Below are 15,508 nucleotides of genomic sequence, written 5' to 3' on the forward strand. Positions count from 1 at the left end.
GGTTGGCGCGGTGCTGGCGGGGTGGGGGTTGGCGCTCGGAGGAGGGGCGGGAGTTGGCGCGGTGCTCGGAGGGGGCGTGGCTTCGGGCGGCATGGAGTTCTGGGGGGCGGGGATTCAGGTGGCGTGGTGCTGGGGGGGCAGGGATTTTGGCGGCACTGGGGGGGGTACGGCGGCACGGCATGGCGCTCGCGGGCGGGGGCGGCACTCTTCTTTTTTGCGTGGGGCGGCAAAAAAGTTAGAGCCGGCCCTGTCCATCACATAATTTTATTCTTTGCCCTTCACAGGTCTGTTCATACTTATATGATTGTCCACAGCTGGGGTGGGGGAGAGGAAGGGGAAGGGTTATGCAAAAGAAAGTACATGTTTTCTTGTTGGTCAGCTGAAATAAATCGATACCCAAGGGGGGAAATATACAAGTGAAGCCAGGTACTAGATGTAGGTTTTGCCACAACTGTCAGAGGATAAGGAACACTCTCCCTCTCTCTCTCTTACACACACACACACACACACACACACACACCTTGAATCCCTACATTGGCTTTTCATTGTCCACCACACTTTTTATCAACACCCTACACAGCTCTACTCTGGCCTAAATCTTTCACCTTGAGTCTTATCACATTCCCCTCTATTCCACCAGTGACAATCAGCCTTGAAATCATATTCACCTCCTTTGTCCACTTCCATCTTTGCCCTTTACCACTCCACCCCATGCATGGAATGCTTTCCTTGACCTTATCCCTGTTCTTCAGGCCACCTCTGCACATTCAGGTCCTTAATGAAGACTCATCTCTACCACAAGCCCCAAAAGAACTGTACCAACAATAACTCTGTGTGTCTCACCATGTACAGTACATGGAGCTGGTCTCCAGGGAATAAATACATGTATCAGATGGCTCATACTTTTTTGTGCTTCTCTATCTTTCAGCCCTCATTGTGCCCACTCCCTTGGGACTCCTTCCAGCACTCTGTACTCACTCAATCACCATTTTTCAAAATCAGCCAGCCACAGAGATGTTTCCTTCCCACAAGTATGAATTTCTCCCCCTAATTGCACCTGCCTGAGATCCAGGATAGATGAGACTTAATCCCATGCCACTGACAGATTTACAGTTCAAATCTCGTGACACTGCTATGTTAGAAATAGGGACTTCATATCACTTGAAAGGGAATTCCCAGCTTCCAATGGAACAACTGAATTATCAGATCTTAAAATCATTATTCGTTCATATATCAAAATGCTATTTAATAAAGACATAATTTGGGGTTTCCCTGGCTTCATATGAGCCCTGTACAGTAGGTAACTCGAGCAACTGGATATAAGGATAGAAATATACTAGTTAGAGTCCCAATACAATTTGTAAAAATTCTTTAAAATGTTCCTAAAATAGTATTCCTGTAAAATCCATGGTGGTGTGGTAAAGGAAAACGTTTTATTGGCCCTTGGATGATTTGTGGCTTTGTCACTAGTGAGTATTGGAACCATCCCAAATTCATGCTGATAAAATCCTTGCACTAAACAATACCTGCATGCATTCCCTGTATATACAATTATTTACACTCCAAGGACCATTGTTTCAAAAATTCCTGTTGACCGCTTTCTTGAACGGTTAGCCAATATTTGGGGCCTTGCTGGATTATTTCTGTTAGACAGAGAAATTGATGATACAGTCAGGTATTTCTTTGGTGCAAACCTGTTTATTTACAAAGAATGTACAAAGTCCTGTTTCCCTGATTGCAGTAGAAGCAAATAGCAACAGTCAGTTTCCTTGCTCACAGTTCCAAAGCCTGCCTTTTCCGCCAATCCTGTGTCCCAAGGAGCTCTGTCCCTCTGCTTCCTTTCATGGCCATGCTCATAACTGCTCTCTGGCTTTCTTGTTGCTTTCTCCCTTTGACACAGGCAGACACAAATAGAACTCCAACTAATCAGTGGCCCAGATCAATCTCCAGGGAAATCCCTTGGCCATAGTACTTAGCTTCTGATTGGCCTTCCATGTGGCTTAGTGCCCTGGATGGTGGCTTCCACTGTCTCCAGAAATCTTATTCCATACAGACACTTAATTGCTTCTTCCATTTAGCCTGAATGAAGGGTAGCTAGCACACTCATCAGCCTTAGCAAGTTCTGTGATTGCCCCTAGATCAAACAGTTGCTTGATAGCAGCTATTAACACCTTCCAGCAAAACATTTTGAGTGCCTTCATTTTTGGGTGCCCAGCTTGAAACACTATGGGCTTGATTATAGGATGTACTAGAAATGGAAACAAAAGGGCAAGAAAAAATATCAGGGATATGGAACAGATTCCATATGAGGAGGGATTAAAAAGACTGGAACTTTTCAGCTTGGAGAAGAGATGATAAAATCATGAATGCTGTGGAGAAAGAGTATAAGGAAGTGTTATTTACCCCTTCACATAACACAAGAATGAAATTAATAGGCATCAGGCTTAAGAAAAACAAAAGGGAAGTACTTCACACAACGCAGTCAACCTGTGGAACTCATTGCCAGGGGGTGTTGTGAAGGCAAAAACTATAACTCTAAGCCTCTGACTGTCAAATGTTGGAAGTGGACGACAGAGATCACTTGATGATTGTCCTGTTCTATTCAGGATACTGTGCTAGATGGACTATTAGTCTGACCCAGTATCATTCTTATGCTCTAATGATTTTCAGAAGGGCTGTTCACCTATATCTTCACCTGTAATTGGTGGGAGTGGGAGCAGTGGTTGCTCAGCCCCTGTGAAAATCAGCCCATAGGTGCTCAATTTTATAAGCAACCCCAAAGTCTGATTATTTTGGCTGGAATTTATGAGGGAACCTGATGGATTTAGCTGGAACAACTAGCTCTTGTGGAGGAGGATGTGGAGTTCAAAACCCTGTCATTCTCAAGAAAGAAGGATTAATCAAGGATTAATGCACTCCTAGGAGAAGCAAACACCAATTAACCCCTGGCTCACGTGGTCGTTTTGTGTCCCCCTCTCTCTAGAGTTGAGGCTGAGCATAGGGAGGGGAATGGCTGGGAGGCACAAGGATAAGGCCATTATTATTGTTTGTTTGTGTGTTTATATATATATTGTAGCTGTGAATGGACAGAATAAAGAGGGAATCATCGCTGACACATGCTTCTTCATTCTGTTTTTTTCAATACAGATTATTTAAAATGTGAGAGAAAACAATGGTCAAAAGCATATTCTTCTCCTGTTATTACTGCTTCTTGCTTCCTGACCTGTTGTGCTGTGTCACCTCCTGTAACGATGAGGCCTCTGGCAGGACACAACTGAGAGTATCAATTCAGGACAAATTGCTTAGAGCAGGGCAGTCACAGCCCCAGGCTAGTTGTTCTCCATCTCTAAGGCACACCAAACCAGCCAAACAGAGAGGACTTCGGTCTCACCACACTGACTAACCATAAATCATATAAGCAATTCCATTAGACACTCCAGTTTCCCAGTATCACCACCAGTGTCACTCATTATGGGGACGAACGGTTAAGAAAATCAATGCCCCACTAAAAGAAAAAAGGTCTTCCCAATCCCAAAGGACCAAGCCCCAGACCCAGGTTAATATACAAGTCAGATCTAACCCACAAATCACGCTGTTGCTAATCCTTTAGAATCTAAAATCTAAAGGTTTATTCATAAAAAGAAAGAAATATAGATGAGAGTTAAAATTGGTTAAATTACATAGAGTAATGGCAAAGTTCTTGGTTCCGGCTTGTAGCAGTGATGGAATAAACTGCAGGCTCAAATCAAGTCTCTGGAGTACATCCACAGCTGGGATGGGTCGTTCAGTCCTTGGATCAGAGCTTCAGTTTCAAGCACAGTTCCTCCAGAGGTCAGAAGCAGGATTGAAGACAAAATGGAGATGATGATGATGATGCCTTTTATAGTCCTTTTGCATGTGGCTTGTGCTTTCTTTGTTCTAAGCACAAGCCACCCCGCACATGGCAAGGAAAAACCTTAGAGTTCTGTCCATAGGGATATCTCTGCATGCCTTGCTGAGGCACAAGGTGTATCTGCCTTCTCTCAATGGGTCAGTTGTATAGCTGATGAACCTTAATAGGCCATCAAGCAGGCTAGGCAGTGCTAATGCCAAATTGTCTGGGGTGTCACCCAGAAGCATAACATAAGTTTGAATTACAGACAGTATAGAGCCAATACACCTCTACCCCGATATAACACGGTCCTCGGGAGACAAAAAATCTCACCGTGTTATAGGTGAGACCGCGTTATATCGAACTTGCTTTGGCCTTCCTTGTTCCCTGACCGCCCCCTTCAGAGATTCCTGTCCCTAATCACCCCCAGGACCCGACCCCCTACCCAACCCCCCCTGCTCCCTGTTCCCTATCCACCCCCACCCCCTGACAGGCATTCAGCAGCGGCGGCTGGAAGCAGAGCAGCCCGGCCCCAGCCCGCTCCACTCCGCCACCACCCAGCCGCGGCGTTCCGCTTCCCACCTTCGGTGAGTGCGGGGAGGTTGGGGAAAGTTGCAGTGGGGGAGGTCCAGGTTGGATATCAGGAAAAACTATTTCACTAGGAGGGTGGTGAAACACTGGAATGCGTTACCTAGGGAGGTGGTGGAGTCTCCTTCCTTGGAGGTTTTTAAGGCCCGGCTTGACATAGCCCTGGCTGGGATGATTTAGCTGGGAATTGGTCCTGCTTTGAGCAGGGGGTTGGACTAGATGACCTCTTGAGGTCCCTTCCAACTCTGATAGTCTATGATTCTATGAGTCTATGATTCTATGAAAGGACGCCCCCCGCACTCACCTGCAGCGGGAAGCGGAGTGACGCGGCCCCAGCCTGCTCCACTTTCCTTGCCCCAGCCCCAGCCCCAGCCCCAGCCGTGTCGTGGTGGGAAGGGGACTGGGGAAAGGTCCTGCACTCACCTGCAGTGGGAAGTGGAGCGCCGCGGCTGGGAGCTGGCAGAGTGGAGCTGGCTGGGGCTGGGCTGCTCCGCTGCCTGCTGCCGGTGAGTGCGGGGAGGTTGGGGAAAGGACGCCCTCCAAACTCACCTGCGGCAGGAAGCGGAGCGATGCGGCCCCAGCCTGCTCCACTTTCCTTGCCCCAGCCCCAGCCGTGTCGCTGGGAGGAGGGGGGGCTGGGGAAAGGTCCTGCACTCACCTGCAGCGGGAAGTGGAGTGCCGCGGATGGGAGCTGACAGAGTGGAGCTGGCTGGGGCCGGGCTGCTCTGCTTCCCGCCGCTGGTGAGTGCGGGGAAGTTGGGGAAAGGACGCCCCCCCACACACTCACCTGCAGCAGGAAGCGGAGTGACGCAGTCCCAGCCCACTCCACTCTGCCAGCTCCCAGCCACGGCACTCCGCTTGCTGCCGCAGGTGAGTGTAGGGAGGTTTGGGAAAGGACTCACCTGCGGTGGGAAGTGGAGCGCCATGGCTGGGAGGTGGCAGAGTGGAGCGGGCTGGGGCCGGGCTGCTCCGCTTCTGCTCCTGCCAATGAGTGTGGGGGGGGATCGCTTCCCCCAAACCCCCTCCCTTGAGCGACACAGCTGGGGCTGGGGTGAGGGAAATGGAGTGGGCTGCTCCCGGCCCCCCCCTAATCCCCAGGACCACTCTGGGACTGTGGGCCCCCCAAAAGTGCCCCCCCACAGCTCCTACCTCCCAGACACTGGTGGGGGGGAGATCCTGACCACCCCTGAGACCCTTTGCCCCTTATCCAACCCCTCGGCCCTGGCCTGGCCCAGCACCCTTAACACACTGCTCAGAGCAGCGTGTCAGAGCTTTACCACCTTGTATGCGAACCCGTGTTATATCGGGTCATGTTATATTGGGGTAGTGGTGTACCTATAACTCTAAATACAAAAATGAACCATGCATACAGATAGCGTAATCATAACTAGCAAATCATAACCTTTTCATGGACACCTTATATGACCTCCTTTGTCAGGGCCAGCTCCAGGCACCAGCTTCTCAAGCAGGTGCTTGGGGTGGCTGCTCCGGAGAGGGGCGGCACGTCCAGGTATTCGGCGGCAATTCGGCGGACGGTCCCTCACTCCGCCTGGGAGTGAAGGACCTCCCGCCGAATTGCCACCGCAGATCGCGATCATGGCTTTTTTTTTTTTTGTTTTTGTTTTGTTTTGTTTTGTTTTGTTTTGTTTTGGCTGCTTGGGGCAGCCAAAACCCTGGAGCCGGCCCTGTCCTTTGTACAAGATTTGGTGCCACTATAGGACCTTGGTTGCAACAATGGTCTATATGGTCATAATTCATGTCAATGACGTCACACCTCCTCACCCTCAACCCTCGCTCCTTCCACCCCAAACCCGCAATCACTATACAGAAAAACTCACCACAGTCATCAAAAGAGAGATGGGGGGAGGGCAACATGCCCACAGAGTGGGGCCTCCCCCCCAACCGTGCTCTTACCTCATGCAGCCCTGCAAAGGGAGTCATGCAGATTCTTTGTCCAGATTATATTGCATCCCCTTTTCCCCTTCCCTTTGTATTCCTTCTCCTGTCATTTGCTTCTGCTTCCCATCTTTCCTCTGCCTTCCTGAACTCTTCAACTGATCTCTCATTTCCATCCCCTTCTTCTCCTTCTCTCATTTTCTTTTTCCTTCATCATTCCCTCTCTTTCACACCTTCATGCTCTCTCTCTTTTCAGCTGTCCATGGAAGACACAACCTCCATTCTCCCCAAGCTGAAGCGGAACTCCAATGCTTATGGAATTGGGGCTCTGGCTAAGTCATCTTTCTCTGGTGAGAACCTCAAACCTGGGTTTATTTGCCACTGCTCCTCTCCCTTTGACCTTGGGCCTCTCCCCATTGTTTTCCCTGCTGCTGCCTCACAAACCCAGGTGTCTCCCCACTCTCTGTTCAACCTGAGACCTCTCCTTACCATTGCCCCATAACCCGAGGCCTCTTCTACTTGCTGCTCTCCCAACTGCTGCCCCCTAATCTGAGGCCTCTCCTCACTGTTCTTCTAATTGTTGCCCCTTAACCCTTGTCCTCTCCTCACTGCTCTGCCCAACTCGAGACCTCTCTGATCCACAACTGCCTAGCCTCAGGCCTATCTCAGTTGTTGCCTCTTAAAACTTCAAGTTTGTCTCAGACCCCTCCGGCTCTTCACACTGTGCCCCCATGCTCAGACCGCTTCAATTTCTTTCCCTCAAGACTGCCCTGGGAGGAGACCCTTTTTCAGTCTCCTAGATCATCCAGTTCTGGGATTTGCCCCTTGTACCCACTGTTCCCCTAACACTGTGCTGGGCAAAAAAGAGAATTCTTTCTCCGGGCTCTTTCACTTCTGGGTTTCTCTTCCTTTCCTTACTGCGCCCCCAATGGGACCCCATCCATGAAATATCAGGGAGGGGTATGGAGAGCAATTACAACTCCTGGAGTTGCTTAATAGGCCATTTGAGCCCCACAGCGAGGGAGGGAGGGGGCACCATCTAAGGGAAGGAGTCCAGGGGACGATGGGGGAGCCCCTTTCCAGGGAAGGGTGAATTGAGTGACAAATAACCTTGGAGCTGTGTAATAGCCCCTCCTTGTTTTCTGATGTCTGGCCCCTTAGGGATATCCCGCAGCATGAAGGATCACGTCACGAAGCCAACGGCTATGGGACAGGGTCGTGTAGCTCACATGATTGAGTGGCAAGGGTGGGACAAAGGTAACAGCCAGCAACAGCAGCATACACATGAAGCGGTGCGCAAGGATGCTGATGCCTACTCAGACCTGAGTGACGGCGAGAAGGAGGCCCGATTCCTTGCAGGTAGTCCTGACTTACCCCACACTGGGGTGCCTGAGAGCAGAGAGAGAAAGGGGAGCCTGTGAGAGCCAGAGAAGGGAATTGCTGGGGAATGCACACAGATGGAGTGCGGAGGTGCAGCTCAGATGAAGGCAGGGGGGACTTACTGGGGTATATGCATGGCGAGGAGGGGCAGGTCAGAGCAGGGGATATCACTGAGGCAGGAATAGGTAGAATCAGTGTTTCAGGGGTGTCAGTGAGGTGGGGGTACGTGGGGAGCTCCTCATGTCTCCACTGTCTCTCTCTGGCGCAGGGGTGATGGAGCAGTTTGCCATCTCTGAGGCCACTCTCATGGCCTGGTCCTCCATGGATGGTGAGGATGTGAGTGTCAACTCCAACCAGGAGAACCCAGCAAGCAACTACAGTGAGAACTACCAGGAGCTGATGGAGAACCAGGGTGAGCCCTACCCCCTCCCACTGGTCCTGGGACATCCCTGCCCTCCCCCATCCTTGCTGCCAGGTTCCTTTCCATCTCTACTAGTTTCTTTATCCTCTGTGGGGGTCACCATTGCCCTTTCTCGTGAGTTGAGATCTGGCAGAGAGAGGAATATTCCCCACTCATGGAGCTTACTATAGAGTCAGGGCCCAGTAGACAAGCTCCAGACCCCATTCTCCTGGGCCTCTGGGCACAGCAGGGGAGGCCAGCATCTGCTGGAATCAATCACCTGTTATACACAGGTTCTGCAGATTTGTCTGTCTGTCTGCCATTTCCAATGGCTCCCATCTTGCCCTCCCTCTCTTTTCCTGTCCTCCCCGACACCTCTCTCTGTTCTCCACTGCCCCCTCTGTCTCTCCCTGTTTCTGTTTGTCCTGTCTCACTCTCTTTCTCATTCTCTCTCTCCAATTCCTCCTTTTGCACTCTTTGTTTTCCCCCTTCACTCTCCCCCTTTCTCTCCCCTTCTCTTTCTGCAGATCACATGGCCCAGACACAGTATGACAGCTGGCCTCACTCCTATGTCTCTCAGGGCATGTATTGCCTGGGCTCCTCTGATGCGTGGGAGACCAGCGACCAGTCCCTCATTGCTTCCCCGGCTACCGGCTCCTACCTAGGCCAGAACTTTGAGGAGACCCAGTCCAACCTGCAGGAGAGCACATTGATTCAGAGTAGCCTCATCCAGCAGCATCAGATGCAGCAGCAGCAACCACAGGCCCTGCTCCAGAACCCAGGGCTCGTTGACATGTGGCCCCCTCAGACTGCCACAGGGGGTGGCAGTGGGGCTGAATCCAGCACTTACATGGGGGTGCATACAGAGGAGGAAGGGAACCCTCTACTGGAGAAGGCCCCGCTGCTAAACAAGAAGACCTCTCCAGAGGAGGATGATGCTGTATGCCGGGACCTGGAGTCGCTGTCACCTCGGGAGGAGCTGGAACATGCTGCACTCAGCCGCAAGGTCTCGGATGTCACCTCGTCCGGGGTGCAGTCCTTTGATGAGGAGGAGGGGGAAGCAAACAATTGATGCTGCCAGTGAGGAATCCGTCACTACTACCAAATGGGAGAGGGGAGGGGAGAATGAAATGACAGGAAAACCTCTCCCCGGGTTTCCAGGTGGACACACCTGTCATTCTGACATTTAATTTTTAACAAAAGGGAAGTAAAGGACTGGAGGTGTTTGACAGGGGCAGAGCCCTCCTTGCCCACCATCATGGACTGATCCCATGGCCCCCTGTTCTGGACAGCATGCCGGGGGCTCAGGGAACTCTGGACTTTAAATCTTTTTGATACAAGGGTTTGGCTCTGGTTTCAGACTGCTCAGATGCTGGGATGTGGCTCCCAAGATACAAACAATGGCTTGATACTGGGATATGGCTGTATGGATAGGATCTATCTTGGCAGAATGGATGTTGTTTTGCTACAATCTGCTTTGATCCATGGGATATGTGAATACAGAGTTTGTTTTGAACAGGGCACAAGACTGTGCGGATATAGGTTGCACTGATACAGGGATTATGGCTGATATACAGGATAAGGCTTATGGATATAGCCACTGCACTGATAGGATGGATGAGCTATATGGATAAATACTGTACAGTTCTTTGATATGAGACCCAAGGCCCTGTAGATACAGACTGTACTGTGGTATGGATGGTGTGGCTCTGTGGTTACAGGCTGTGTTATGGTATGGATGGTGAGGCTCTGTGGACATGGGATGTGCTCTGGTACAGATGGCATACCTCTGTGGACAAGGGCTGTGCTCTAGTACGGATGGTGTAGCTCTGTGGACACGGGCTGGGCTCTGGTATGGATGGCGTTGCTCAATGGACACGGGCTGTGCTCTGGTACGGATGGTGTGTCTCTGTGGACATGGCTCTGTGCTCTGGTATGGATGATGAGGCTCTGTGGACCTGGGCTGTGCTCAGGTATGGATGGCATAGCTCTGTGAACATGGGCTGTGCTCTGGTATGGATGGTGTGGCTCTGTGGACATGGGCTGTGCTCTGGTATGGATGGTGTGGCTCTGTGGACACGGGCTGTGCTGTGGTACAGATGGTGAGGCTCTGTGGCTACAGACCTAAACCCATACGTCAACAGCTGTGCTTCAGTCTCTTTGAAACATTTTTCTTTTGCTCCCTCTGACATGTCTGTCTGCCTGGGAGCTGCAGGGGGAGGGGGAGGAAAGATATATCCACATGGTGTTGGGCACTACATGCATGGGGAGGGGTCACCTGCCATTTTCTACTATATAGACACAGTAACATAAAGCTGACTTTCCTGGAGGATTTGGGAGTTTGTCCACCTCTTTGCTGCTGCCTGAATCCTTCCCTCTTTTCCTCTTCATGGAGGCCAGGAACAGCAGGAACAAACAGTATCACCATTTTCCAGTTTATATTGGAGTTTTGTTGCTGTTTCTTTTTCTACAGTTTTATATTGCTGGGTAATGGTTCTAAACACAGTGGTTAACAGAAGGAAAGGCCTGTGGGCTGGCCACCACTGACCATAACTACCGTACCATTCTCAGTGTCCCCGGTCCCTCTGTGGTGCCAAATGTGTATGGAGGAAAGGGGGTGGGAGGGGAATTTTTCTCCTCCCTCCTGTTCATTTCTCTTTCCTGCTTTACATTTTCTGTTTTTTCTTGACAATGTAAATATTCCTTGGCACTGTTTTCTTTTTTTCTCATTCCTCCCATCTCTCTTTCGGGGGTGGGGAAGGCTGGGTTTTGGGGGGGTTTTCCCCATTTGTACGGGTTCTGTATTTTTGTTAACAAAATTTATGATTCATGGACTGAAGGGGTTTTGATCCCATGTGATTCCCCTTCTTGTTGCTGCAGACATACTGCAGGAGAAGGGACTTTAAATAAGTATTTAACCAATTGTTTCCTCTCTGCTCTTGCTAGGGAATAAACAGGAGACAAAAATTGTGTGGGGGCAATCATTGTTCAGACAGCAGAACATGACCAGCAGGGGATAGTAGAAGTGTTGGGTGTTCACTGAAATATGGGCAGTGTATGAGCAAAGAAATGCCCACAAAGGGCAAATTAAGGGTGGGGAACTGGATAAATGAACCAAGCTGGAGATTGCCCTCTTTCTGCACTACCCCGGAGGCATCTCTGCCCCACTTGCTCCAAGCCAGAGCCACTCTGTTCAACTGGAATACAGATGTTTGTCTCCTCTCTGTCTTCTCCTCCCTGATGGTAGAATTGGTATTGCTGCTTGCAGGATGGGAGAGTGAGGTACGTTCCTCTTCTGATCCAGGTTTGGAACCCAACCCATGTAGCAGGGAAGGAGTACATATCAGGAGAGGAGAATGTAGCAGGAATATTATCCAGGAGGCTAGGAGCTGAGACAGCCACAGGAAAACAGAAGTGGATCATGTCCAGGAGTCAAGAGGAGGGTGAATTAGACACGGAGCCTTGAAGATGGTATTTCCGCCCACACACCTTTCCTACCGGCAATTGGGATTATAGGGAACTCCACAGTGAACTTCTGAGTCTCTCTGGCAAGCTCCATTTCAAGAGGACCTGTCTTCCCTCTCCACTGCACCACTAATGGAAACACCACTGGGAGGAGTGTTTGGGAGGATTATGTGAGGCTGACGCTTGGAGGTGGATATGAGACAAAAGCATTTGTTACCACCTCTTTGTCCCCATTTCTTTGGAGCTTCCCTGTCTCTCCCGGGGAGGTTGCTCCTTTCCTGGGTGATGAGGTTTCTATATCTACTTAAATATGTTTACACATTCTGGTGCCACCCTCCCAAGGTTGAGAAGGTTGGATAAAGCACCTCCCAGAATCCTGGGAGGACTCATTATCCTGAGTTTATCTGAACTGCTTTGGTCTGGCTGCTGCATGGATTGGGGAAGTCTCACTAGCAAGAACAGAGAAACTGGGAAAGTGCATGGGCACTGCAGCAGATGACATACAAATGAAAGTTAACCCAATTTTTTTTTTTTGAACCTTCAGGGAAAATGAAGTTGTGTTTCTATGGGGTGTTTCTTTGGGGGTGAGGAAGGTTCGATAAGCCTGGTTCTTATTTTTCCGAACCATTCTGCCCTGAGGGCCTAGCCAGGACCAACCTGGATGTTTACGGTAACTATATTTCAGTGTATCTTCAAATGTATCCTGCTCCCACCTTGTCATTCACAGGACCAGGACAAGAGGGTAATCTTGGTTAGGTCTATTTTTTTTTAATGAAGACAAGTTGTGCATTTGGTAAGATGTGTGACAAATGTATGAGGTGCATTTTCTCCATAGGAGAGAAATCACAGAGGGACACACGTTACATGGAAAACAAAGACTAAAAAAGAAAAAGAAAAGAAATTTACCTTATGAAAATCCCACAGAATGTAATAGCAAGTGAAAACCTTCCCACAGAGTTTTCTGACAGCTAGAGAATCATACTTCTGCTACAGAATTCTATAGCCCAGTTTCAAAAAGCTTATAGATGGGATCTCATTGTCTATTAAATCCTACAGGTGTTTAGAGTAATTTCTACAGAAACCTATTATTTTCAAGTTATTAAATTGTATAAGATTTTTCCATAAAGATCTTGCTTTTTTGCAAATAAAGATCTTACCTTTTTTGCACACACACAAGAAAAACTTCCCCCGATGTCCCCACCATCCAAGAACACACATGCCTTTCTCATTGCCAGGAACCTGACTGGACACCGCATTCCCATGGCCTCCAACCATTGCCTAAGTGAGGCCCAAATGGACAATATTAATCACAAACTGATAGGTCACTTTGCGTCTCCTGAAAAATGTTATTCTACCTTAAAAAGTGACTGTATAAAAATGGGCTTTTCTTATGCAACAGACTTGCACCCTACCTGTGTCCAGAATCAGATCTTCTCAAATTGCTAAGGTTTTCAGAAGTGACACATGGTTTTGGATTCATCAATTTTGGGGGGCCCAATTTCAGATGCCTTAAGGCTCCCTGATTTTTGGCACTTTCTGAAAATCAGGTCTACTGAAAGTATCCAAAAACAGAGCAATGCAAAGTTACTAGTCCCTTTTGAAAATCTTTGCACTAGATTTTGACTTGGTTTTTACTCAAGTTATCCCTTCAGAGCCAGCCTAGCTCAGAAAGAGGGTAATGGAACCTATTCCTTCTTGTGCAGCATCTGCAGAATTGTTTTCTATGTTCTAATTAGTCACACCTGTGCAAACCTCCTGAGGGCCATGGGGTTACCACGGGTGTCATTGGGGGCACAATTTGACTTGCAAATTCTTTATTCTAGGGGATGATCTGGAAAGAGTCCAGCTTGACTCTCAGAGCCCAGGCTGAGTTTGCAGGGCTGACAGTCAGAAACAAACATCTTTTTATTTGTCAAGTAAGCAAGTTTGATCTGGAGTCGTCACTTGTGAGCAGAGCTGCACTCATGAAATATTTCTGAAATTGCTTGAAGCAGTGTAGCTAGAGGGTTCCCTGCCTTTGTTTGCCATAAAGCCATTAAGACTTTAGTAGGAGCCATGACTTCTGTTCTTTGCTGAACAGAGAAGTGCTCTTTAAACATGGGTTACTCTAGTAGTTGAATCAGCTCTCAGACAGACAGAGCTTGTTCTCACTCCTGTGCCCTCTACTGCCACCATCTGGCCAGTTCACTTTACTGTTGTTAAACCTACAAGTTGTTCATGGGTTGGGCTGAGTTGAGTGTGGGGGGACAGGGTAGGTAAGAACTGGCTAGTCCAGAGTAATGGGATTTGGAATCTTTGCCTCTAGGGCACCAGTTCCAGTGTGTCCCTGTGAGTGGCTGGCTCAGGGGAATCATGAAGTGGGATATAGGGTCTTTCATCTCTAAAGCACAATTTTCAATTTGGCTCCAGGTTGGGGGAACTGGCTGGATGAATGGGACAAGGGGAAGGTGCCTTTCATCTGTAGGGTATCAGTTCCGATACATCCTTAGGTCTGGGGAAATGGATCAGGGAGTTGAGGAAGGGGACACAGATCTTATCACTTCTAGATGACTGGTTCCAATCTGTTCCTACTTTGTAGTGACTGACAGTCATTCCCATCTGGCAGCTCTTTGGTTTCCATGTGAATTGGCAGATCTCAGGCAGTGGCTAGTCACCCTTGCCAGTTCCACCCCTTTTCTTTGACTACGCTGGGACTTCAGAGCTGACAGGGAAAGGTAAGCACCACTGATAAGTCCTGTCCTGTGATTGTAGGGCAGGGGCAAGTCTGTTGGAAGTATTGGGCACTGTGGTGGGTTCCTGGGGTGATACAGCTTCTGCAGCCAAGGTACATGCCTATTTTCATGCCAGTTCCAAGGTAACTTGAGTTTTGGAATAGCCCTGAGATGTATAGGCTGGCCATGTGCATGGCTAAAGCCTGGACCATCCTTACTGTGTCCAGGAAATGGAAATTGTCTGTGGAGCCGGCAGGACAGCCAGGGAAAAGGACACTATTTTCTAAATCTGAAAAGGTGTGTGTGTTGGAGAGGGGAGGGAGGCAGCAGGGAAAAGGAGGAAGTAGAGGAAATATGTCAGCAAAAAAGATGAGAAAAGCTTTTTAAAAAATAACACCCCTGCAAAGGAGCTGGAGGAGTTAATCACAGAATAAGAAAGAGACTCTCCCAACTTGGTGTATGTAGCTCAAGTGCTGTTACAGAGCTTGGTACTGCCTAAGTAGGCTTGGCAGAATTCGATTTTTAATATATAATTTTGATGGATAATATCAATATTATTTTAAATCATTTTTTCTAGTTTTATCTATTTCAGTTTTCACAGTTGCATGAAATTATGGGAGGTGAAAATGAGGGAGGTCAGACAATGATTATTTAATGACAGATGTTGAGATTCAAAAAGTTATATAGCTTCATAAGTGTTAAAACACAAATTGTCAACATGTCATGTCAAAATATACAAAGTAAATATCTTTAGATCAAACTCAAAGTTCTCAAGCAGCATTTTTCTTACTTTGCCTAGCTGTAAATTTCATTTGTCAATGGAAATATTTTTTCATTAGTTTGTGTGTGTACAGTGAAATCAGCATTTACTGATCATTACCAATAAAAATCTAATCCTTCCAAGCCTATGCATAGGCCATCTAGCTCGCGCTTCTGGAAGACAAAGAGGGGGGGGGGGGAGATTTCTCCATACTCAAGAAGTTACCTACTTCTTTCCTTGTCTCTCCTGAACAGCCAGAATACTGCAACTGCCCCAAGTAAGAGCCCAATCCTACTCCAACTGAAGTCAGCTGAGACTTTGCCTTTGTGGGAGCAGGGTGAGGCCCTGAATCACCAGACTCAGTCCCATTTAGCTTAAATGTCAGATTAATTGTCCTGATAGAGGAAAAGATAAGTAAAAAGTAAACACCCCTCAAT

The 15,508-nt window shown here is 48.5% G+C and overlaps 1 protein-coding gene across 3 annotated transcripts in view; it reads left to right on the forward strand.

Moving 5' to 3' along the window:
• The window catches only part of FAM131B (family with sequence similarity 131 member B), a 70,994-nt gene extending 55,775 nt beyond the window's left edge, over positions 1-15,219 (forward strand). For all 3 annotated transcript variants that reach the window (XM_054041073.1, XM_054041087.1, XM_054041080.1), the window contains exons 4-7: positions 6,612-6,705; positions 7,517-7,714; positions 8,004-8,147; positions 8,663-15,219. In XM_054041073.1, the coding sequence (XP_053897048.1) occupies positions 6,612-6,705; positions 7,517-7,714; positions 8,004-8,147; positions 8,663-9,207 (981 nt within the window). In that variant the 3' untranslated portion in view covers positions 9,208-15,219. The remainder of the gene's footprint in view (positions 1-6,611; positions 6,706-7,516; positions 7,715-8,003; positions 8,148-8,662) is intronic.
• The last annotated feature ends 289 nt before the right edge of the window (positions 15,220-15,508 follow it).

Source organism: Malaclemys terrapin, chromosome 1 (assembly GCF_027887155.1).
Source record: "Malaclemys terrapin pileata isolate rMalTer1 chromosome 1, rMalTer1.hap1, whole genome shotgun sequence".
Lineage (NCBI taxonomy): Eukaryota > Metazoa > Chordata > Testudines > Emydidae > Malaclemys > Malaclemys terrapin.